We start from the raw sequence: 25,764 nt of genomic DNA, 5'->3' as shown, positions 1-25,764 counted from the left end.
ACCTCTGCATCCCCATCCACCCCCTTCCAACACTGCTCACCTCTGCATTCCATGCCACCCTCATCTCACACTGCTCACCTCTGCACTCTGCATTCCCTGCCACCCTTATCCAACACTGCTCACCTCTGCATTCCCTGCCACCCCCATTCAACACTGCTTACCTCTGCATCCCCATCCACCCCCTTCCAACACTGCTCACCTCTGCATTCCCTGCCACCCTCATCCAACACTGCTCACCTCGGCATTCCCTGCCACCCTCATCCAACACTGCTCACCTCTGCATTCCCTGCCACCCTCATCCAACACTGCTCACCTCTGCATTCCCTGCCACCTTCATCCAACACTGCTCACCTCTGCATTCCCTGCCACCCTCATCCAACACTGCTCACCTCTGCATTTCCTGCCACCCTCATCCAACACTGCTCACCTCTGCATTCCCTGCCACCTTCATCCAACACTGCTCACCTCTGCATTCCCTGCCACCCTCATCCAACACTGCTCACCTCTGCATTTCCTGCCACCCTCATCCAACACTGCTCACCTCTGCATTTCCTGCCACCTTCATCCAACACTGCTCACCTCTGCATACCCTGCCACCCTCTTACAATGCTGCTTACCTCTGCATTCCCTGCCACCCTCATCCAACACTGCTCACCTCGGCATTCCCTGCCACCCTCATCCAACACTGCTCACCTCTGCATTCCCTGCCACCCTCATCCAACACTGCTCACCTCTGCATTCCCTGCCACCTTCATCCAACACTGCTCACCTCTGCATTCCCTGCCACCCTCATCCAACACTGCTCACCTCTGCATTTCCTGCCACCCTCATCCAACACTGCTCACCTCTGCATTCCCTGCCACCTTCATCCAACACTGCTCACCTCTGCATTCCCTGCCACCCTCATCCAACACTGCTCACCTCTGCATTTCCTGCCACCCTCATCCAACACTGCTCACCTCTGCATTTCCTGCCACCTTCATCCAACACTGCTCACCTCTGCATACCCTGCCACCCTCTTACAATGCTGCTTACCTCTGCATCCCCTGCCACCCTCATCCTACATGGTTCATCTATTCATCCCCATCCACCCCCTTCCAACACTGCTCACCTCTGCATTCCCTGCCCCCATCATCCAACACATCCAAAAATATTTCTGTAGCATGCACATTTCGATTATCTGGATGCATACCGTGAATTTTAGGTACCATCGCTATTTGCAAATGTTTGTGATTCCCTGGGTGTGCTCAATTTTAAGACTTGACATCTTCGTTATCTATTTACTGTACGCAACCCCATCTTTTATATTTTACCAAAAAAAAAAATTATATATATGTAGTGTTAGCACTAAATTCATTTAGTGTGTTATTCCCTGGCAATATTTATTTAAATAATAACTGCGCAAACACAAAAATTGCAACTACCACCATTTTATTCTCCAGGGTCTGTGCTTTCAGGAAATATATACTTTGTGTGGGGGTTTACAGTAATTTTATAGCAAAAAAACGCAGATCTTAATTTGTGCAACAAATTGGCTCAGGTGACAAGTGGGGGGACATGTGGAAAGCATCCTTTGATTATATAGAAAAATTAAAGGGGAACTCTAGAAGCAGCTCTAATGATCAGCACACCAACTACTAGAGCAAGCTGGACAGCACTTGAAGTTTGAAAAAATCCCAGCATACACTGATGGAATGCCAAAGCTGCCATAGCACCGATCTTACAGATTCCTAGCGCACCTGTGGAAGGACACGGCCCCTCTCTTCCCTTTCCCTTGCCGGTTGGTGCAATTGGGTGCCGCGCAGCATATCACCATGACCAATCCCAATGTCCTTCCGTACAAGATGGCGGCGCCCTCCCTCCAGGAAGCGTCCTCGCTGTACGGAAAACAAGATGGCCTTTCTTGCAAGTCGACAGGAAGCGCCGTTGTTCGTATTATCGTAGGCGATAATTCTTTCACCATGTATGTGGAGCTAATGGTAAAACAAACCACAACTAGACGCCTCCCCTACAGCCAGCGTGCAGGCTTCCGTACAAAACAACCCTGTCTCTATGCATTGTCTTGACTTCCTGGTTTGTTAGAACTTTCTAATCATGTGACAGAAAAGCTGAATTTTACTGGAGCATTCCTAGTCAGCTGACACAGCAGCTCTAATCAGGGTAGGTTGTCCATGTTGACAGCAGTGAGCATTTTGGGCGGGTCTATGTACCCAGAATACAATATTCATGAATCCCTTAGACTAATGCAATAGTCGTCCTAACAGGTTATGGCTTAATATTTTTATATTGTATACGAAATCTTACACAGAAACCTCTTATAGATTATAGAAGAAGCCCCACCCAAAGTGGGAACCATTTTTTAGTTCTGAGCTTTGCTAGAGAGGAGGAAGAGACATGTCTTCTTTAGAAATACCAAAAATATGTGAAAGGAGAACCTACCTAAACTATCCAATCAGGCAGGCACATGCACTGCATAATTGTGGGTAGATCCAAAAAAGATGGTACAATCAGATTGTAACGTGTGTGGTGAGCTCGTCAGATGTGCATATCTAAGAACTTTTGGAAATCAGAATTCCTGAGAATGGGGAAGGAGAAGGGGGCTGAGGAATGGAGGGTGGCGTCAAAGGTGCGCTACCGGTGGGAGGATTTTAAAACTTGAGCCTATATACAGATTGCAGCAGTCAGAAATTCCTAACATACATGGTACAGTGGTCCAGGTGTGGTAATGTACAATAGGTCAGGGGTCAGGTGTGTTATGTACAGAGTGTGGGGGTCAGGAGTGGGTAATGCATAGAGTGCAGGGGGTCAGGAGTGGGTAATGCATAGAGTGCAGGGGGTCAGGAGTGGGTAATGCATAGAGTGCAGGGGGTCAGGAGTGGGTAATGCATAGAGTGCAGAGGGTCAGGAGTGGGTAATGCATAGAGTGCAGGGGGTCAGGAGTGGGTAATGCATAGAGTGCAGGGGGTCAGGAGTGGGTAATGCATAGAGTGCAGGGGGTCAGGAGTGGGTAAGGATAGAGTGCAGGGGGTCAGGAGTGGGTAATTCATAGAGTGCAGGGGGTCAGGAGTGGGTAATTCATAGAGTGCAGGGGGTCAGGAGTGGGTAATGCATAGAGTGCAGGGGGTCAGGAGTGGGTAATGCATATAGTGCATGGGGTCAGGAGTGGGTAATGCATAGAGTGCAGGGGGTCAGGAGTGGGTAATGCATAGAGTGCAGGGGGTCAGGAGTGGGTAATGCATAGAGTGCAGGGGGTCAGGAGTGGGTAAGGATAGAGTGCAGGGGGTCAGGAGTGGGTAATTCATAGAGTGCAGGGGGTCAGGAGTGGGTAATTCATAGAGTGCAGGGGGTCAGGAGTGGGTAATGCATAGAGTGCAGGGGGTCAGGAGTGGGTAATGCATATAGTGCAGGGGGTCAGGAGTGGGTAATGCATAGAGTGCAGGGGGTCAGGAGTGGGTAATGCATAGAGTGCAGGTGGTCAGGAGTGGGTAATGCATAGAGTGCAGGGGGTCAGGAGTGGGTAATGCATAGAGTGCAGGGGGTCAGGTGTGTTATGTACAGAGTGTGGGGGTCAGGAGTGGGTAATGCATAGAGTGCAGGGGGTCAGGAGTGGGTAATGCATAGAGTGCAGGGGGTCAGGTGTGTTATGTACAGAGTGTGGGGGTCAGGAGTGGGTAATGCATAGAGTGCAGGGGGTCAGGAGTGGGTAATGCATAGAGTGCAGGGGGTCAGGAGTGGGTAATTCATAGAGTGCAGGAGGTCAGGAGTGGGTAATGCATAGAGTGCAGGGGGTCAGGAGTGGGTAATTCATAGAGTGCAGGGGGTCAGGAGTGGGTAATTCATAGAGTGCAGGGGGTCAGGAGTGGGTAATGCATAGAGTGTGGGGGTCAGGAGTGGGTAATGCATAGAGTGCAGGGGGTCAGGAGTGGGTAATGCATAGAGTGCAGGGGGTCAGGAGTGGGTAATGCATAGAGTGCAGGGGGTCAGGAGTGGGTAATGATAGAGTGCAGGGGGTTAGGAGTGGGTAATTCATAGAGTGCAGGGGGTCAGGAGTGGGTAATTCATAGAGTGCAGGGGGTCAGGAGTGGGTAATGCATAGAGTGCAGGGGGTCAGGAGTGGGTAATGCATATAGTGCATGGGGTCAGGAGTGGGTAATGCATAGAGTGCAGGGGGTCAGGAGTGGGTAATGCATAGAGTGCAGGGGGTCAGGAGTGGGTAATGCATAGAGTGCAGGGGGTCAGGAGTGGGTAAGGATAGAGTGCAGGGGGTCAGGAGTGGGTAATTCATAGAGTGCAGGGGGTCAGGAGTGGGTAATTCATAGAGTGCAGGGGGTCAGGAGTGGGTAATGCATAGAGTGCAGGGGGTCAGGAGTGGGTAATGCATATAGTGCAGGGGGTCAGGAGTGGGTAATGCATAGAGTGCAGGGGGTCAGGAGTGGGTAATGCATAGAGTGCAGGTGGTCAGGAGTGGGTAATGCATAGAGTGCAGGGGGTCAGGAGTGGGTAATGCATAGAGTGCAGAGGGTCAGGAGTGGGTAATGCATAGAGTGCAGGGGGTCAGGAGTGGGTAATGCATAGAGTGCAGGGGGTCAGGAGTGGGTAATGCATAGAGTGCAGGGGGTCAGGTGTGTTATGTACAGAGTGTGGGGGTCAGGAGTGGGTAATGCATAGAGTGCAGGGGGTCAGGAGTGGGTAATGCATAGAGTGCAGGGGGTCAGGAGTGGGTAATTCATAGAGTGCAGGAGGTCAGGAGTGGGTAATGCATAGAGTGCAGGGGGTCAGGAGTGGGTAATTCATAGAGTGCAGGGGGTCAGGAGTGGGTAATTCATAGAGTGCAGGGGGTCAGGAGTGGGTAATGCATAGAGTGTGGGGGTCAGGAGTGGGTAATGCATAGAGTGCAGGGGGTCAGGAGTGGGTAATGCATAGAGTGCAGGGGGTCAGGAGTGGGTAATGCATAGAGTGCAGGGGGTCAGGAGTGGGTAATGCATAGAGTGCAGGGGGTCAGGAGTGGGTAATGCATAGAGTGCAGGGGGTCAGGAGTGGGTAATGCATAGAGTGCAGGGGGTCAGGAGTGGGTAATGCATAGAGTGCAGGGGGTCAGGAGTGGGTAATGCATAGAGTGCAGGGGGTCAGGAGTGGGTAATGCATAGAGTGCAGGGGGTCAGGAGTGGGTAATGCATAGAGTGCAGGGGGTCAGGAGTGGGTAATGCATAGAGTGCAGGGGGTCATGTGTATGTAACATACATAGTTTAGGAGTCAGAAGTGTAGACAGCCCAGCGTACAACAACCCCTGTGATTCTTTTCACACTCACCCTCATATACATGTGTATATCCTACGTACATGCATTCACATGCATACAACACACTGCATACATATACAACCATGCAAAATACATACACATACATGCAACTTGCATACACACCGCATACCTATACATGCAACATACATACAGTATCTCACAAAAGTGAGTACACCCCTCACATATTTGTAAATATGTTATTATAACTTTTCATGTGACAACACTGAAGAGATGACACTTTGCTACAATGTAATGTAGTGAGTGTACAGCTTGTATAAAAGTGTAAATTTGCTGTCCCCTCAAAGTAACTCAACACAAAGTCATTAATGTCTAAACTGCTGGCAACAAAAGTGAGTACACCCCTAGATGCAAATGTCCAAATTGGGCCCAAAGTGTCTATATTTTGTGTGGCTACAATTATTTTCCAGCACTTCCTTAACCCTCTTGGCCATTGAGTTCACCAGAACTTCACAGTTTGCCACTGGATTCCTCTTCCACTCCTTCATGACAACATCATGGAGCTGGAGGATGTTAGAGACCTTGTGCTCCTCCACCTTCTGTTTGAGGATGCCCCACAAATGCTCAATAAGGTTCAGGTGTGGAGACATGCTTGGCCAGTCCATCACCTTTACCCTCACCTTCTTTAGCAAGCCAGTGGTCATCTTGGTGTGTTTGGGGTCATTAGGTTGTAACACTGCCCTGCGGCCCAGTCTCCGAAGGGAGGGGATCATGCTCTGCATCAGTATGTCACAGTACATGTTGGCAGAGGCGTAACTAGAACCTTCAGGGCCCTGATGCAAGAAACCATGAAGGGCCCCCCAGACCCCTGGCCGGGGCCCTTACCTTCAAGCCCAGGGCTCTTCCCACTAATCCTGGGGCTCTTTACACTCGTTGCATGGCCTTTTATTACGGTCCCGCAGCAGGATTCTTTCACAAGTTCTGCAGTGGGCCCCCTTCCTGCAATCTTGTGGGCCCACTTCCTGCAATCTTGGGGCTTCCCCACAGTGGTGCAATGCCAGGGTCCGGTCGCAAGTGTGACCTTTGCGATCCTGGAAGTTCACCCACTGGTTTGCTACCGGGCCCCCTGGAGCATGGGGCCCGGTAGCGATTGCAACCCCTGCAACCCCTGTAGTTACGCCCCTGCATGTTGGCATTTGTGGTTCCCTCAATGAACTGTAGCTCCCCAGTGGCGGCAGCACTCATGCAGCCCCAGACCATGACACTGCCACCACCATGCCTGGCTGTAGGCAAGGCACACTTGTCTTTGTACTCCTCACCTGAGACAAGTTGCTCTCAATGAGGCCTCTGACAGAGGTGCCACATCCCTTAATTTGTAGGAAGGAAGGGTTTTTCCCCTTGTGGTGGGACTTTAATGGCACTAATGTGAATCACAAAAATAGTTATTGAAAAATAGATTTTATTTAGACACAAATTAACCGCTTGCCGACCGCCGCACGACTATTTACTGCAGCGGTCAGCCCCTCACAGGCAGAGCGACGTAGTACTACGTCGCTAGCCTGTGAGAGTCTAGGGAGCGAGCGCGCGCCGCCGGAGGTGCGCTCCCGCGTGGTCACGGACCCCCCCCTGCGCGTGTGACCGGCGCGATCGTCGGTGCAGAGGGAGAAAGGCAGGCGGCTAATGTAAACAAGCCGCCTGTCATTCTCCCCTGTGTAGGAATAGTGATTATACGGTTCTACTATGTAGGACCGTTGATCACTGTTCCTACACCTCAAGCCACAGCCAATCACAGTTAGAATCACACCCCTAGGGACACGCATAACCCCTCCCTCTAAAAAAAAGTTAACCCCTTCACTGCCAGTGTAATTTTACAGTAACAGTGCATATGTATAGCACTGATTACTGTAGTAATGTCACTGGTAACCCCAAAAGTGTAAAAAATGTCAGTCAAGGGTCCGATCTGTCCACCGCAATGTCGCAGTACCGCAAAAAAAATTACATTTCACCGCCATTACGCGTTAAAAAAAAAACCAACAAACATCTTTCCCTTTGTTAGTAAACGCGATAACTTTTGCGCAAACCAATCAAAATATGCTTTTTGCGATTTTTTTTTTCTACCAAACATATGTAGCATAAAGCAAATTGTCCAAAAATGTTAAAAAATTTTGATTTTTACATTTTTTTGGGGGGGGGGAATTTCATATAAAAAAATGTGAAAAATATTGTTATTTTTGCAAAATTGACGCTATTTTTTTGTTTATAGCGCATGATCAAAAAAATCGCACAGGTAATCAAATACCACCAAAATAAAGCTCTGTTTGTGGGAAAAAAAGGACGTCAAATTAGTTTAGGTACATCGTCGCACGACCGCGCAATTGTCCGTTAAAGTCACGCAGTGCCGAATCGCAAAATAGGCCCTGGTCAGGAAGGGGGTAAAATCTTCCGGGGCTTAAGTGGTTAACAGAAATGAAAATGTTAAAATATGCAAACAGTACATTCCATAATATACATAATGCAGATGGTTGTCAGCTTAAACAGCAAAAAAGATACCCAATGCATCTCGAAGTCAGAGAACTTCTTCCTCAGGGGTAGATCTGTAGCTAGACTTATCCATTGCATACTATATCATTTCCACTGCTTGCCAGTTAAAATCAAATGGTTTCAGATAGAGCCTGCCTGGTGGGTCACATTTACCAGATACCATAACAAGATGATGTTCCAATGGAAGTCCGTCAGAGGGATGCACTCCCCAGCATGGGGGCGCTGTGGACAACTGGAGTCCAACTGGAGTCCAAGTAAAGGGAAGCCCTTGATGTTAGGGGAAGATTAGCATACTCGGGACAGACGCTCGCAGCAGGCAGAGATACACTGCCTGCTGCGAACGCCGGTCACGAGTATGCTAATCTTCCCCAAACATCAAGGGCTTCCCTTTACTTGGACTCCAGTTGTCCACAGCGCCCCCATGCTGGGGAGTGCATCCCTCTGACGGACTTCCATTGGAACATCATCTTGTTATGGTATCTGGTAAATGTGACCCACCAGGCAGGCTCTATCTGAAACCATTTGTTTTTAACTGGCAAACAGTGGAAATGATATACAGTAGTATGCAATAAATAAGTCTAGCTACAGATGTAAGATCTACCCCTGAGGAAGAAGTTCTCTGACTTCGAGATGCATTGGGTATCTTTCACTGTTTAAGCTGACAACCATCTGCATTATGTATATTATGGAATGTACTGTTTGCATATTTTAATATTTTCATTTTTGTTAATTTGTGTCTCAATAAAATCTATTTTTTCTATAACTATTTTTGTGATTCACATGAGTGCCTTTAAAGTCCCACAACAAGGGGAAAAATCCTTCCTTCCTTGTACTCCTCACCTGGTTGCCTTCACACGCTTGACAAGATAAATAAGGTTATCTTGGTCTCATTAGACCACAGGACATGGTTCCAGTAATCCGTGTCCTTAGTCTGCTTGTCTTCAGCAAACTGTTTGCGGGCTTTCTTGTGCATCATCTTTAGAAGAGGCTTCCTTCTGGCATGACAGCCATGCAGACCAATTTGATGCAGTGTGCGGCGTATGGTCTAAGCACTGACAGGCTAACCCCCCACCCCTTCAACCTCTGTAGCAATGCTGGCAGCACTCATACGTCTATTTTCCAAAGACAACCTCTGGATATGACGCGGAGCAGTGCACCTAACTCCTTTGGTCGACCATGGGGAGGCCTGTTCTGAGTGGAACCTGTCCCGTTAAACCGCTGTATGGTCTTGGCCACTGTGCTACAGCTCAGTTTTAGGGTCTTGACAATCTTCTTATAGCCTAGGCCATCTTTATATAGAACAACAATTCTTTTTTTCAGATCCCCTTTGCCATGAGGTGCCATGTTGATCTTCCAGTGACTAGTATGAGAGAGTGAGGGCGATAACACCAAATTTAACACACCTGCTCCCAATTCACACCTGAGACCTTGTAACACTAAAAAGTCACATGACACTGGGGAAGGAAAAATGGCCCAATTTGGACATGTTCACTTAGGGGTGTACTCACTTTTGTTGCCAGTGGTTTAGACATTAACAGCTGTGTGTTGAGTTATTGTAGCCTTGAACTTGTTTTAACACCTTGACTTCTGTAACATGTAGGACATGATACAGGTGCGTGGGATCACAGAGGTTATCACAGTATACTAATGAAAGACAAGCTCAGAAAGAGTGTACATATGAGTACTTAGGGTATGGGTACCCACGTCCCAATTGTTATTGAAGAAATGAAAAAAGAGATGGGGGGGCAGCAGGGGGGACTTTAAAGGGATGCCGTCATAAGACCAATAGATATAGATAAGGCAGTGATGTACACCTGTTAAAGCCCCCCTCATTATCATTACTCTACTTTTAGAGATCTCGTGATGTCTTGTACTTTGCATTTTCCATTATATCCTATATTTATATATATTTCAGGAATATCTGGCTACATTCGGATTCACCCCTTGTGTGGTCATCAATACAGCAAAGTGTATACCATCTACCAACCCATCAGCCCTGCTTTTGACGGACTTGATATCTCCCAGGGTAAGATGATGGATATATATTCGTATATCTATGTACACAATTTACCTCTCTGTAGGTTACCTATATACCAACTCCCCTATGGATAGAGAGATAAAAATATATATTTGTATTCGTGTGTACACAAGTTGGTTTCTTGCTGGTTACTTATAAATAAAACAACCTTTCTTTTAATTTATAGAGCTACCTTTTTGGTTACCTCATATATCTGTCTAGTATATCCCTTTATTTGCATAGGCCCAGCACAACTGGATTAATAGCCTATAATCACCTATATATATCAACCAGGCCTGTGTCCTTTGGTTTGCTCCCGTGCTCGCCCCGGGGGAATATCCTCACCTTGTGATCCCTGGTCCGCCCGTCTCAATCTGGGAGTGACACCCATACAGGTGGGTAGTTGGTTTTGGCCTATGCTTCCTCTCGAGACCCTCACATATTAGATGATTACCAATGTATAATGCATATAGATAAAAATACATGTATGTATAGTCATTATGTTTTATGTTTTGATAATTTTCTTCTCTGTTCTCACATTTCAGTAGCATTCATGATGTGTGTATACCATCTCAACTGCCCCTGAAGAAGCGGTCTTCCGCGAAACATGTTGGGCATTTTTACGGGCATCTGTGTTCACTACATTTAAGTTGACCAGTCTCCACTGTTGTTTGGTCAACAAGGGTTTGTTGTAAAACTATCCCTATTTGTAGAAAACTATTTTGCCACTTATGGATTTGCTACTCCTGATTGTCTTTCTTTTAAGGCTACTGTAATATTGTCATCTGTATTACCAGAAATACAATATATTTTTAACATATTTTGTTAAACCCAATAAAATGTATTCTTTTATAATCACTGCCTTATCTATATCTATTGGTCTTATGACGGTACTCCTTTAAAAGTCCCCCCTGCTGCCCCCCCCGTCTCTTTTTTCATTTCTTCGAGGTTATCACAGTGACAGTAAAAATTTAGTTTTCCTCTTATAGGGTGAAAATACATTACAGTAGGTAGGACAGAAAAAGGAGGTTAGGTGAGCATGTTGGAATTATAAAAGGAAAATGTGATCACACTTTCTCTGATAATTTTGTGAAAAAACATGATTGCAATCCTAAAGAATTAAAATTTGTAAACTTGCATACGCACTGTATACACATTCATGAAACATTGGTGACCATTGTCACCAAAACAAAATGTGAGGGAAAATCCAAAAACAAGAGGTATAGGGAAATGTAACAGACACCTGTTCCGGGGATTATTGTACGAGGGTAGATTCCTTCTAACTTCCTGTTGCATCTTTGAGACAGGAAGTAAAGGGAAATTACATACAAGTGTATACATACAGTACACGTGAACATAGATTTTGATATTGATTGCTTTCACTAGTGATATATCCTTTCTTCTTTAACCGCTTGCCGACCGCCGCAAGTAGATTTACTGCGGCGGTCAGCCCCTGCCAGGCAGAGTGACGTTAATTAACGCCACTAGCCTGGGAGGGTCTGGGGAGCAAGCGCGCGCCCACGGAGGCACGCTCCCGCGCGGTCACGGACCCCCCCCCGCGCGTGTGACCAGCGGACCCTATGTCCGCCGGTCACACGGCGATCGTCGGGGGAGAGGGAGAATGTCAGGCAGCTTGTGTAAACAAGCTGCCTGTCATTCTCCTCGGTGTAAAGACACTGATCACACGGATCTACTATGTAGATCCGTTGATCAGTGTCCTTACAGCTCAAGCCACAGCCAATCACAGTAGAAAGCACGCCCCTAGGGACACACACAGCCCCTCCCTCCCAAATAAAGTTAACCCCTTCACTACAAGTGTATTTTTACAGTAACAGTGCATATGTATAGCACTGATTACTGTAGAAATGTCACTGGTAACCCCAAAAGTGTCAAAAATGTCAGTCAAGGGTCCGATCTGTCCGCCGCAATGTCGCAGTACCGCAAAAAAAATTGCAGATCGCCGCCATTACGCGTTAAAAAAAAAAACAACAAAAATGACAAAAATCTTTCCCTTTGTTAGTAAACGCGATAACTTTTGCGCAAACCAATAAAAATACGCTTTTTGCGATTTTTTTTTTTTTACCAAACATAGGTAGGATAAAACAAATTGGCCGAAAATGTTAAAAAATTTTGATTTTTACATTTTTTTTTGGGGGAATTTCATATAAAAAAAATGTGAAAAATATTGCTATTTTTGCAAAATTGTCGCTATATTTTTTGTTTATAGCGCGTGATCAAAAAATCGCACAGGTGATCAAATACCACCAAAAGAAAGCTCTGTTTGAGGGAAAAAAAGGACGTCAAATTCGTTTAGGTACAGCGTCGCACGACCGCGCAATTGTCCGTTAAAGTCACGCAGTGCCGAATCGCAAAATACCCCCTGGTCTTTTAGCAGGAAAATCCTCCGGGGCTTAAGTGGTTAAATGAAGGTCCAACCTTTAATGTCCAGCATATACACTTTATAACCCAACTCTGGGAAGAGTAAAAATCCTCCCTTGCAGTGGGGCTTACCCCACACTGTAAGGGTTACTTACTTGTCTGTTTCTGCCTAGGGGATGGGAAAATCACTTTTACGTACCCAATCCTTCACTCCCCCAGCAGACAGTACTCCCATATGCTCTGGTGGTGGACTGTTCCAATGAAGGCCATTGTCAGAGTGTAGAGGAGAAGAGACAGTGGAGACTAGTCTTACAGTGTGCAGCTGTCTGTGAGAATGGAAGATCAGGTAAGTAAAACTGCTTCTTCCCATTCCCTAGACCAGCCTCCAAACTTTTTAAACGAAGGGGCAGTTTACTGGTCTTCAGATTTTAGAGGGGAGGGGGGGGGGGGGACTTAGTTGATTGTGGCCACTGGGAGTAGAAAATGCCACATAGTGGAAATAAATACCAGGATTGGTGGTCAGTGGGAGCCTGTGGTTAGTAGGAGGAGGAATAATTCTCTGTTGTTGGTATTAGTAGGAGGAAGAGTGTTCCCCAGCATTGATGTTAGTAGAAGGAATAGTGCCCCATCGTTGGTGTCAGTGGGAGGAATAATCACCCATCTTTGCTGTCAGTGGAAGGAATAGTGAGTGTCTCATCACTGGTGTCAGTGGAAGGAATAGTGCCCCATCATTGGTGTCAGCGGGAGAAATAGTGTACCTAAGCGTTGGTATTAGTGGAAGGAATAGTTGCCCATCATTGGTGTAAGTCGGAGGAATGGTTGCTCCATCATTGGTGTCGGTGGAAGGAATAGAGCCCTATCATTGGTATCAATGGGAGGAATAGGGGCTTTATCATTGGTGTCAGTGGAAGGAAAAGCACCCCATCATTGGTGTCAGCAGGAGGAATAGTGCCCCATCATTGGTGTCAGTGGAAGGAACAGTATGCCATCATTGGTGTTAATAGAATGAAGAGTGCACTATTGTTAATTTCAGTGGAAAGAATAAGGCCCCATCAATGGCATCAGGGGGAGGAAAAGTGCCTCATCTTTGGTGTTAGTAAGAAATAATGGGTAACATTGTTCCATCCTGTTTATATCAGTGGAAGGTATTACGCCCCACTGTTGGCGTTAGCTGTTGGTAGGAATGGTGCCTCATCATTCCTGTCAATGGGAGGTAAAGTGCCCTAAGGGTTGGATAATGGCAAGCAATAGGGCCACATAGAGTCCTTGGCTGCAATATGGAGACCACTGACCTAGACCAAAATGAGCATTAACCCCAGTCCTGCTGTAAGGGAGGGCATATATTTCCCTGGAGTTCTGCTTTAAAACGGTATTAAACACCCAACCAAAAATGTATTGAAGCTTACCAATCATTAGATGTGGTGACTGCATCCGTTTTCTTTTCTTAGAATTTTTTTTTCTTTTTTTTATTACTTGTTTTCACCTGGGGATCTGGCTAATACCATACCTCATGTTGATGAATTAACTATAGCACAGCCACTATAAATGGAGGAGGGGGTGGGGGAATAGGTGGGCATAGTTGGCACTGTTGACCTATGAAAGGTCCCTTGGCTCATAATAGTCTCTACAGCACTGGAAGGTTATAGCAGGGGGGTGGGATCAGAGGAATGAAGATGCAGTAGCAGCACAAGGGATACTTCTCATTGACCTGAAGGTAAGCTCCCTTGTGCTGATTTAAAAAAATGTTTTGACTAAACCAGGCTTTACCACTTGCCTACTGGGCACTTATACCCCCTTCCTTTCCAGGCCAATTTTCAGCTTTCAGCACTGTCACACTTTGAATGACAATCGCGTGGTCATGCAACCCTGTCTCTATATGACATTTTTAGAATTTTTTTTCCCCACACAAATATAGCTTTATTTTTGTAGTATTTAATCACCACTGGGTTTTTTATTTTTGCTAAAGAAACAAAAAAAAAACCAGGCAGGCACTGATGAGGTGGCACTAATAAGGCAGCACTGATGAGGCTACACTGATGGGGCACTGATGAGGCAGCACTGATAGGTAGCACTGATGGACACTGATAGGTGGCACTGATGGGCTCTGATAAGCAGCACTGAAGGGCACTGGTAGGGGGCACTGATAGGCAGCACTGATGGGCACTGGTAGGGAACACTAATAGGCAGCACTGATAGGTGACACTGCTGATGAGGCACTGATGGGCACTGACTGGCTGCACAGGTGGGCACAGATTAGCAGCACTGATTAGCGGCACTGGTGGGCACTGATTAGCAGCCCAGGTGGGCACTGATTAGCAGTACAGGTTGGCACTAAAATGTTGCACTGGTTGACACTGATTAGCAGCACTAGTGGGCAATGTTATGACCGATGTCACTGTAACAGATGCCGATTACCAGCTTCTGTTTACTTCTGTGATCAGCTATCATTGGCTGACAGCTGATCACGCGGTAAAGGGTCGCTGTGATTTACCCTTTACCCTGTTATGTGATCAGCGGAGTCCAAAGGACTTCACAATCCCAGAGCACGCTGCCCACGCGCTGCAGGGGGGGGGGCGTGAGCAGCACGATCACAGGAGGACGTCTATTGATGCCCTCCTGGCACTGGAAGCCTGCGCTGTTGCCGTTTTTCACCTATAGCGCAGGTGGAAAGTGGTTAAAGTATAACCAAAGGAAAAACTTTTTGGAAAGGGGTTAGAACACCTGTTAGTTTTTATTGCTGTCTGGGCCACTAGGGAGATTCCTCTCTATTTGGCCTGTTTATCATTGAAAGTGAAATTAAATGAAATTACCCCAATTTTGGGTTGTCCCCAGAAAAGTGATAGAAGGGAAATCTTCAAGTGGGGACACTAGTTTTGGTGCTTGGGGTCCCAAGGAATTCCCTTATTTGCAGGTATTTCCTCTTACTTCCTTTTTGGATATACGGGACAGGAAGTAAAGGGAAATCTCCCCAATGAGACACAGATAGCGAAAACAAATCTGGTGGGGTTATAACCTTCCCTTGCTCTATCCTAAATGGGAAAAAGTTTTGTCTAGAGTTCTACTTTAACAGCCCATTGACATGTGCTTGTGGATTCGTAAGTATTTATTTTGCTGGTATATGAAAAGTTTGTATTGCATTGTAATATGTATGATTCCTCTGAGTTCCCCTTTAATGAAGGCCTATGTAACTTTATGTGAGAAAGCCAAGCACGACTCCCTCCTCCTTAGGATGAACACGACCTGTGTGTGGGAAGCTATTAGTCAATGGGGATAGAGAGCATAGGAAAGGCAATACTGCAATGACAGCTCTGAAAGTCCTGTCACATGTCAGTGTATTCGTTGCTCTAAATAAAGTTTCTTCATAAATACAGACGCCCTCTTCCAGAAGACTGCGATTGGCTGGAGACTGTCATGTGACCCCAGCGAGCGAAAACCAGGAAGAGGTGCAGTGTGGAGCGGATGGAGCTCCGGGACAGAGGAGAGTGGGGTGAGCTGATAGAGGGGTAATGAACGCAGGCAGTGTCCGATGAGTGAAGGCCTCGCTGGTTCTCTTTTCACATCCCAGGGGGGACCTGGAGGAGCTGAACACCACTGAGGAGACTGCAGGCTGCCATAGAAGTGCGTGCTGTACACAGAGACATGGAAGCAGGTGGGTGCAATACTGGGCTGGAGGTGTACAGTCCATGGGGAGATCCTCTTATCAGGTGTTCAGTATGGAGAATGTTGTGTTCATACTGATAGTGTAATACATCTATGATTCTTTATTGGAGGCCTATGACTGCTGGTACACTGTACACATGGTCATAAAGTATAGATTGCCAGCAGAGTTCTTGGTATAACACATCTGGCATGAAAATGTCCCATAAACAGATCTGATCTTTATATGTGGATGGATACATACATCTACAATAAAGATGTACTGAGCCCAACTCCAGGATAGCATTAACCCCCGATGGACTTTAAAAACAACCTCTCAGTCCCTGTTTTTACTTACCTTAACCACTTCTGGACTGGAAGGATTTGCCCCCTTAATGACTAGGCCATTTTTTGCGATACAGCACTGCGTTACTTTAACTGACAATTGGGCAGTCATGGGACGCTGTACCCTAATAAAATTGATGTCCCTTTTTTCCCTACAAATAGAGCTTTTTTTGGTGGTATTTGATCACCTGTGCGATATCATTATTATTATTATTATTATTTTATTTATTTTTTTCAGAGTTGTCGCTCTTTTTTTGTTTATAGCGCAACAACTCTGGGGAAAAAAAATAAACGTTTTTACTTTCTGCTATAAAACATTGCTGATTTAAAAAAAAAAAAAAATATTTTTTTTCATCATTTTAGGCCAATTTGTTTTCTGCTACATATTTTTGGTAAAAAAAAAAAAAAAAATCCCAATAAGTGTATATTGATTGGTTTGCACAAAAGCTATCACGTCTACAAACTAGGGGAAATATTTGTCATTTTTTATTTATTTATTTTTACTAGTAATGCCGGCGATCTGCAATTTTTAGCGGGACTGCGACATTGCGGCAGACAGATCGGACACCTAACTGGCATTTTTGACACTTTTGGGGGGACCAGTGACATTACTACAGTAATCAGTGCTAAAAATTTGAACTGTTACAGTACTAATGACACTGGCAGGGAAGGGATTAACACCAGGAGTGATCAAAGGGTTAAATGTGTCCATAGGGGGTGCTTTCTAATAGTGTGGGGGATCTATTTACTGAATGAACACAGGGACCTAAATAAGAGGAACAACAGGATCCCTGTGTTCATTACTGACAGAACATCGGTCTGCCGTGTTCACAACAGCAGACCGCTGTTCTGTCTCCACAGGGAGTGATTGCAGGTGCCCTGCAGTAATCGTGGCTGCCAGACCCGCTGATTTGCTCCCCCTGTGACGAATGGGTGCGCCCACCCCCACTTGCTGTCCCATGAAGCGACATACAGTTTCGTCGTTTTGCAAGACAGAGCCGACCTGCCGCAGTATATGTACTCCTGGTTGTCGGCAAGTGGTTAAAGAGGAGCTCCACCCACCTATAAAAAAAAAAATATATATCAGCAGCTACAAAAAGTGTAGCTGCTGACTTTAAAAAAAAAAAAAACAGCCACTCACCTGTGCCATGGTCCAGCAGTGAACTTGTGGCTTCACAGCCAGGTACCCACTGCGCATACGCAAGACATCCTGGATTAGTGGATGCCCCAGAAGACTGCAGGGGGAGGGAGGGAAAAGAATGGAAGTGGGAGCAGGTACCTGCCAAAAACGGGTACCCCCCTACTCCTCAAAAGTGGTAATTGTGCAAGAGGAGTCCTTAAAGCGGAACTTCGGGGGGGGGGGGGGTGATGTCACCCGCAGGAGGCCCTCATCCTGGCACTCAGCGCCAGAGAAGACAGCAGGCAGGTAGGGGCATTTTTTTTCAGAAGAGACAATACGTGTCTTGGTGTTTCTTACAGCTGCTTTAACCACCTAAGGACCAGGCCTATTGCTGACACTTGTTGTTTACAAGTTAAAATCAGTATTTTTTGCTAGAAATTGACTTGGAACTCCCAAACATTGTGTATGTTTTTTTAGCAAAGACTCTGGAGAATATAAAGGTGGCCATTGCAATATTTTTTGTCCATCCTGGAGAGGTATTAGCCCAGCGGTCTTTCAAATGCAATATTTTTGGAAAACGTACATTTTACTGCATTAAAAAAAACAAAAAAAAAAAACAGTAAAGTTAGCCACATTTTTTGTATGATGTGAAGGATGATGTCAGGCTGAGTAAATAGATACCTAACATGTTACGGTTTAAACCTGCGCACACACGTGGAATGGCGAGAAACTACGGTACTTAAAATCTTTTTAACGGTTACCAGTTTAGAATTACAGAGAAGGTCTTTTCCTAGAATTATTGCTCTCTCTGGCGATTGCATAGATACCTCACATGTGTGGTTGGAACACCATTTTCTTTCGTGCATGAGCTTACAGCGACAGGGGCGCTTTAACCACTTGCCTACCGGGCACTTATACCCCCTCCCTGCCCAGGCCAATTTTCAGCTTTCAGCACTGTCACGCTTTGAATGACAATTGCGCGGTCATGCTACACTGTACCCATATGAAATTTTTATCATTTTTTTTTCACACAAATAGAGCTTTCTTTTGGTGGTATTTAATCACCTCTGGCTTTTTTATTTCTTACAGAAAAAAAGAAAAAAGACAGAAAATTTTGAAAAAAAAAAAGTTTTTCTTATTTTCTGTGAGTAAATTTTGAAAATAAATACATTTTTCTCCTTCACTGATGTGCGCTGATGAGGCGGCACTGATAGGCTGCACTGATGGGCACTGATAGGCTGCACTGATGAGGTGGCACTTATGGGCACTGATGAGGAGGTACTAATATGCCGCACTGATGAGCACTGAGAGGTGGCACTGATGGGCACTGAGAGGCGACACTGATGGGTGGCACTGATGGATACTGACGGGTGGCACTGATCAGCTTTGATGGGCAGCACCATCATTGCCCACACTCAGTGCCCATAGTGCTGCTAGTCAGTGCCCATCAGTGCCTAGATGAGCAGGCACTGACTGGCAGCACTATGGGCACTGATGGCGGGCACTGTGGGCAGTTGTGGCATTTTTTTCCCCTCTTCTGTAATCGGGGCACTGGTGATCAGTGCCCTGATTACATTCCTTTGTGTCCCCTTACCGGTGATCGGGCTCTCCTCTTCCTCACACTGCAGTCTCCGTGTGAGGAAGAGAGCTGGCGATGAGAGATGATCTCATATGTTTACATATGAGATCATCTCTCATTGCACGGCCCGATCACGTGGTAAATGGCCGCTGTGATTGGTCATTTACCACGATCTGTGATTGGCTGTGTCCAAGGCACACGGCCAACACAGACTTTCCCTGATGCGCGCTCGCGGGAGCGCGGGGAGCCTGTTACTGGGAGGCCGTTTAGACGGCCTCCCGGAAATTCGAGTCCGCGCTGTAGCCGTACTTCGGCTATAGCGCGGGCCGGAAGCGGTTAAAAAAAAATGTCCTATTTATTTTATTACATTTTTATTTTGAGCACTGTTTTAAAAAATAAAAAATGTGATCACTTTTATTGCTGTCACAAGGAATGTAAACACCCCTTGTGACAGTAATAGGCAGTGACAGGTACTCTTCATGGAGGGATCGGGGGTCTAAAAGACCCTAGACTCCTCCAATGCACTTCAAAGTATTCAAAATGCCAAAATCTGCATTTTTAAATTGGCACCGTTGGCAACCTCGTAAGCCGGAAGTGAGGTCGCTTCTGGGTTCCCACATCGGCGACCCGAACAAAGCCGGGTAACTTGTGCCTATGATAGGGCTTACCTATAGGTACTGTAAATATCTCCTAAACATGCACCATTTAGGAGATATTTACTTTGCATGCAGCCCGTGCCATTCCTTCAGAGCCCTGTGCGGTGATCGGTGGCTCCTGTGCGCATGCGTGGGAGTGACATCATCACGGCTCCGGCCAATCAGATGACTGGAGGACGCGAACTTGGAAGGAAGACGGGTTAACGTGTCAGCCGTGTGTGGGCGTCGCTGCAGGGGCTTAAGGTAAGTATTTCATAATGCGCTAGTATGCAAAGCATACACTAGCTCAGAATGCCTTTGTCTTTTCAGGTTTTTATTTTTTTACATTTTTTTTTTTTTTTTTTGTAATTTTTTTTTCGGAGGTTTACAACCCTTTAAGAGCTCCCTTCACTGGAACTAAGGGGCCATGCCAACCCCTGAAACCCCCACACCATATTCTGCGCCCCCCCCTCCGCCACCAAATGTTTTGGACCAGTGCACAAAACAAGGTCCATAAAGACATGGATGAGGGAGTTTGGGGTGAAGGAACTTTACTGTCCTGCACAAAGTCCTGACCTCAACCCAATAGAACACCTTTGGGATGAATTAGTGCAAACACTGCGAGCTAGACCTTCTTGTTCAGTATCAGTGCCTAACCTCACAAATGCATTTCTAAAAGAATGGTCAAACATTCCCATGAACACACTCCTAAAGTTTGTGGACCCCCTTCCTAAAAGAAGTTGAAGCTGTTATAGCTACAAAGGGTGGGCCAACTCAATATTGAACCCTACGGACTAAGACTGGGATGCCATTAAAGTTCATGTGCGTGTAAAGGCAGGTGTCCCAATACTTTTGGTAATATAGTGTATGTACGGTGGCCCATTCTAGAATGATGATCTATTTCTCAAGGGATATTGTTTTTGGCCTTGCTGCTCTCTAGAACTGGGGGTGTCCATACTGTCACTAAAAAAAATACAAAGAAAAGAGGGTGCACCAGCCTAGTGCATTATTCCACATGTGTTCCACGCTGCCACCACGACCTGTGAGGTCGCCCCGGCAAGTCGGATCGCTCATATGTGAACCGGCTCTAAAAGCTACTCGCAAGCATGAAGATAGAGATACATTTAAACAGGCCACTTGCCCGTGGCTATGCAGTCCTGGAATCGGAGGCTCCTGAAGAAGGTAAACCTTTGAAACACGTCAACTAGTATGGCCCCTGTGTGGCTCTCCTCCCCCCCCCCCCCCCTTGTGATCTGGAGAAAGCTAGGACTATATATATGTATGTATGTATGTATGTATGTATGTGTGTGTGTGTGTGTGTGTGTGTATATATATATAATTACACACACTGTATATGTATAGCCATGGGCAAAAAGAGTAGCCTGTTTAAGCCCCGGTTCACACTAGGGCGACCTGTGAGGCGACCTGGTTGCCTCACAGGTCGCCGCAGGTCGCCTCCCATAGGGAAGCTACGGACCCGTTCTAATAGGAGCGACACAAGTCGCTCCGACCTAGAAAAAGGGTCCGGATCTTCTTTGGGGCGACCAGGAGGCGACCGCCATAGACTTCAATGTTATGAAGTCCGTGGCGGCCGCTCCGAGGTCGCGGCGCGCTGCTCGCACCGCGATCTCGGAGGTCGCCCCTGAAAGTAGCGTCGCGCCAGTGTGAACCGACGCTAAGTGTATCTCTATCTTAATGCTTATGAGTAGTTTTTATACTTGTGTTTATTTTGTTAAAAAAAAAAAAAAAAAAAAAATGTGGGATAATGCACTTGGCTGGTAGGGCATTCCATTCACTTGGAAATGTTAATTATCTCAATGTCTTGTTGATTTTTTTTTGACTCAATGCTTTCTGAAGTCCTTGATATGACACTTTGTGGAAAATTCTATCACCCCCCTTGTATCTTGTTTGTACTGGCCATTCTAATTATAGATCCTCTTTATAGTAGGTGTAAGCCCTAACTGAGTGGTAATTGGTTTACTAAAGCACTATATATCAAAAATAACTGCCATAATATTGGTTTACTAAAGCACTATATATAAAAAATAACTGCCATAATGACCAGAAGCGTCAAGTTCTAAAGCCAAAAATGTGCTCATTTCAATGCTTTCATATTTGCATTGATCTGTTGGTTACATTTTGTGATCTAAAACTGCAGGAAATTGGTGATAATTGGCTGAAGATTGGTATGTGTAACCAGTTGTTTAAATAAAACCACATTTGCCGCTATCTATTTGCCTTATCTGTGGGTGGTAATAGTATGAAAGGATGGAAGTGCTAGTTAGACATTCTTTATGGGGTCAATGAGGGTAAAACATGGACTCACATTACAGCCCACCGATCTGCTGTGCTGCATTTTTAATCTAGTAAACAAAACAACCCTCACCTCTACTCAACCCCAGGTTTCCTCAGCTCATGTGCGGAGAGAAGGTGCTCATAAACTGCTTCTGTATATCATCCACATTTGGTATGTGTAATAAAGCACCACCTGTCCTCTGGCTGCTAAAATAAGCTTTATTTGTCATGTAGAAAACGCATAAAATGCTACATGCTCAGTCTTGCACTTGCATGTTTCTGCTCAATACAGGCCTTAACCTAAGGTGACCAGATTTTAAAATGAAATCCGGGGACATATATATTTTTTTTTTATTGAAAAATGGCACAGGACTGCATGATGCACAGGGCGCAGGACTGCATGATGCACAGGGCGCAGGACTGCATGATGCACAGGGCGCAGGACTGCATGATGCACAGGGCGCAGGACTGCAGGATACACAGAGCGCACAGAAGGCTGGGCATGGGACTTCAGAATGCACAGTGAAGTAAATGCAGTGGAGTGTTAAAAACTAAATAAAATAGGGGGACTTTTTTTTTTTTTTTTAAAGCGCCCCTTTAGCTGTGAGCTTGCACTAAAGAAACTGCATACGTAAGTCGTGCCTGCAAATGAAAACGATGTTCCAACCACACATGTGTGGTATCCTCCTGATCGCCAGAGCGAGAGCAATAATTCTAGAAAAATACCTCCTCTAACGCTAAACTGGTGGTAACCGTTAAAATTTTTCTAAAGCATCGCCTATGGAGAGCGTAGTTTGCGCACATTCGTGGAATGGTGACAATTTTAAACCCTAACATGTTGGGTATCAATTTACTTAGCATGACATATTTCACAATATACAAAAAAATTGGGCTAACTTTACTGTTTAGTTTTTTTAAATGCAGTGAAATGTATTTTTTCTAAAAAAAAAAAAAAAAAATTGCATTTGAAAGACCGCTGCGCAAATACCACGTCACAAAAAATATTGCAACAACCGCCAATTTATTCTCCATAGTCTTTGCTAAAAAAACATATATAAAGTTTAGGGGTTCTAAGTAATTTTCTAGCAAAAAAGACTGATTTTAACTTGTAAGCAACATGTGTCATAAATAGACCTGGTCAGGGCCGCCATCAGGGGGGTACAGCCAGTACTCCTGTATGGGGCGCCGGCACATAGGGGGGCCCGGACAGCAGGAAGATCGGTAGGATGACAGCATACCTCCCAACCTGGGCAGGACTGTCCCGCTGTACAGAGGTTTTGTCCGCCATAATTCTGGTGAAAAATGTTACCTTCTAGCTCAGAAGGACCTGCAGCAGTGGGAACATTTAGAACAGCCTGGGATTGGCTAACAAACCAGCTGGGTGTGCACTATGCAGCCACAATGAGAGACTGCTACTCAGACCCGCCCCGTGTCAAGCAACATGTGCATAGGGAAGAAATAGAAGGAAGATATGGCAGCCAGCAACAGAAAGGTATTTTAGAAAGGTAATCATGTGGAAGATGGGGGACCTTTGGGGAAGAAAAGGGCACAGGAGAGGTGTGTGTGTGTTGCAGAGGTTGTAGCAGCTGGGAAGAGGTGCAGTACAGAGGCATTTACGTACATTAGCTACTATGTACAGCTTGGTATGGCACTACTCCCGATTTTTAACATTGGCCACAATGGGAAATCTTGGTCACCTTGGTATAGCACTACTCCCGATTTTTAACATTGGCCTCAATGGAGAATCTTCGTCAACTTGGTATGGCACTGCTCCCTGTCTAACATTTGCATCTATGGGAAATCTTGGTCAGCTTAGTAAGGCACTACTCCCTATCTAGCACTCTCCTGAACCCTGTGCTTAATGCACTCCAGAACCCTGCATTCTGTATCTAGCATTCTCCTGAGCGTATTCCTGACCCCTGCACTCTGTACGTAATGCATTCCTGATCCCTACGCTCTGTACGGGGATGGGGTTGTGAATTTGTGGAGGGATTTGGGGGGTTGCGCTGTGAGTGGTGATTGGGAGGGATTTCTGCTAGGAAGAGGGATTGGGGGAAGGGGTGATAATATAATTTTGATATGTTCGGTGGAGGGGGGGGCCCTGTCAGGTAGGCTGTATGGGGCCCCAGGATTTCTAGCGGCAGCCCTGGGCCTGGTCCTTAAGTGGTTGTAAAGTCCAGAAGGTTTTTTTTTTTTTTTTTTTTTTTTTTATTATCTTTAATTTTCAGCTTTCAGCGCTGTCGCACTTTGAATGACAATTACGCAGTCATGCAAAACTGTACCCAAATAACATTTTTATCTTTTTTTTTTCTTCAAACAAATAGAGCTTTTTTTTGGTGGTATTTAATCACTACTGGGGTTTTTATTTTTTGCTGAACAAACTAAAAAAAGACTGAAAATTTTGAAAAAACAAAGCCGTTTTTATAGTTTGTTATTAAATTTTGCAAACAGGTAATTTTTCTCCTTTATTGATGTGCACTGATAAGGCTGCCCTGGTGGGCACTAATAGGTGGCACTGATGGGTGGTACTGATGGGCAATGATAGGCACTGGTAGGTGACACATATGATGGGGCACTGGTAGGTGGTACTGGTAGGTGGCGCTGGTGAGCACTGGCAGATGGCAGTGGTGGGTGGCACTGGGGTACAAAAACATTTCCTCTTCGGCGATGTCCCTCTGACAGCAGCCGGCAATCGTTTTTGTTTTTCCTCCTCACACTGAAAGTGTGAGGAGAAAAAAAAACAGCTGATCGCCGGCTGCTGTTTACATGATCAGCTGTCATTGGCTGACAGCTGATCACGTGGTAAGGGGGAGGGATCGCCCCCTTACTCCGATCTGTGATCAGGCGAGTCTCATGGACTCGCCAGGCGTGCTCCGCAGGGAGTGCGCTGGCCACTCGTGCACGGGAGGACGTCAGTGTATGCCCTCCCGGCAATTTAGGTCCGCGCTGTAGCCGTCATTCGGCTATAGTGCGGGCGTCATCTAGTTAATGCATTATGATAAAAAGCCTTCTGTGTGTGGCAGCCCCCCTAATAATTACCTGATCCCCATCTCTATCCAGCGATGTCCATGAGTTCCTCAGCCGTCTGGGACTCTCTCTCTCCTGATTGGCTGGCTGAGACACAGCAGCGGCAGCATTGACTCCTGCTGCTGTCAATCCAGCTCAGTTAGCGAATCAGGAGAGAGAGGGGGCGTGGCTGAATGGCAGCTCCGTATCTGACTGGATACACGGAGCTGCAGCTCGGCTTGGGTGCCCCCATAGCAAGCTGCTTACTGTGGGGGCATTTAACAGGAGGGAAGAGCCAGGGGGGCCAAAGAAAGGCCTGAGAAGAGGAGGATCCATGCTGCCTTGTGCAAAACCCCTTCACAGAGGAGGGAAGTATAACATGTTTTTTATTTAATGGTGGAAAAAAAAGACTTTACGATTCCTATAAGGCCTGTACTGGGCAGAAATGCATAAGCTTAGAATTGACCATGTTCCTTTTTATGTGTTTTCTATGTGGCAAATAAAGCTTATTTAATCAGGCAGAGGACGGGTGCCACTCTTATACTTCATTTATAAACTGTATTTGTCTTGGCTGGTAGCAAGTTCTTGTTTAGTAAAAAATAAAATAATTCCTTTATTGATTATTGGGGTTCATGCACATGTTTTTTTAAAGGCATTTTCTAAGCCTAGTGTAAATGTTTTTATTTTTTTTGCTTTCCAGTGCCTAGGGTGCTGCATACGACCTCCCATTCAAGTAAATGGCTGTCTGTGGCTGTACTCTTGCATCTTCGTTTACCCTTGCATTTGTGTAAAATGTATTTCCCAAATGTGAAACTTAACGTTCAGTAAAGATGCATGTATGTGTAAATTCTGATGCAATGAATGATCGGCATTTACAAGAGTATAGCTGCGTGCAGCCATTCACTTGACTGGAAGGCTGTACATGGCACCTGCAGCTCCCTGGCACTGGAGAGTGC

The 25,764-nt window shown here is 45.9% G+C and overlaps 2 protein-coding genes across 3 annotated transcripts in view; one reads left to right on the top strand and one right to left on the bottom strand.

Moving 5' to 3' along the window:
• Positions 1 to 1,932, bottom strand: part of THAP4 (THAP domain containing 4) — a 47,915-nt gene extending 45,983 nt beyond the window's left edge. Inside the window, exon 1 of the mRNA XM_082250063.1 lies at positions 1,740 to 1,932. Coding sequence (XP_082106189.1) covers positions 1,740 to 1,816 — 77 coding nt within the window. The 5' untranslated portion in view covers positions 1,817 to 1,932. The remainder of the gene's footprint in view (positions 1 to 1,739) is intronic.
• ATG4B (autophagy related 4B cysteine peptidase) overlaps positions 1 to 25,764 on the top strand; it is a 93,386-nt gene that overhangs the window by 34,009 nt on the left and 33,613 nt on the right. The window contains exon 1 of one of the 2 annotated variants that reach the window (XM_082250064.1): positions 15,611 to 15,841. The exons of the other annotated variant lie outside the window; for it this stretch is intronic. Coding sequence (XP_082106190.1) covers positions 15,832 to 15,841 — 10 coding nt within the window. The 5' untranslated portion in view covers positions 15,611 to 15,831. Of the gene's footprint in view, positions 1 to 15,610; positions 15,842 to 25,764 lie in introns of those variants that run through there. 2 annotated transcript variants of the gene reach the window in all.

The sequence above is a fragment of the Pelophylax lessonae genome (assembly GCF_965119305.1).
Source record: "Pelophylax lessonae genome assembly, chromosome: 3".
Taxonomy (NCBI): Eukaryota; Metazoa; Chordata; class Amphibia; order Anura; family Ranidae; genus Pelophylax; species Pelophylax lessonae.
This window is presented reverse-complemented; position numbering and strand designations above follow the sequence as displayed.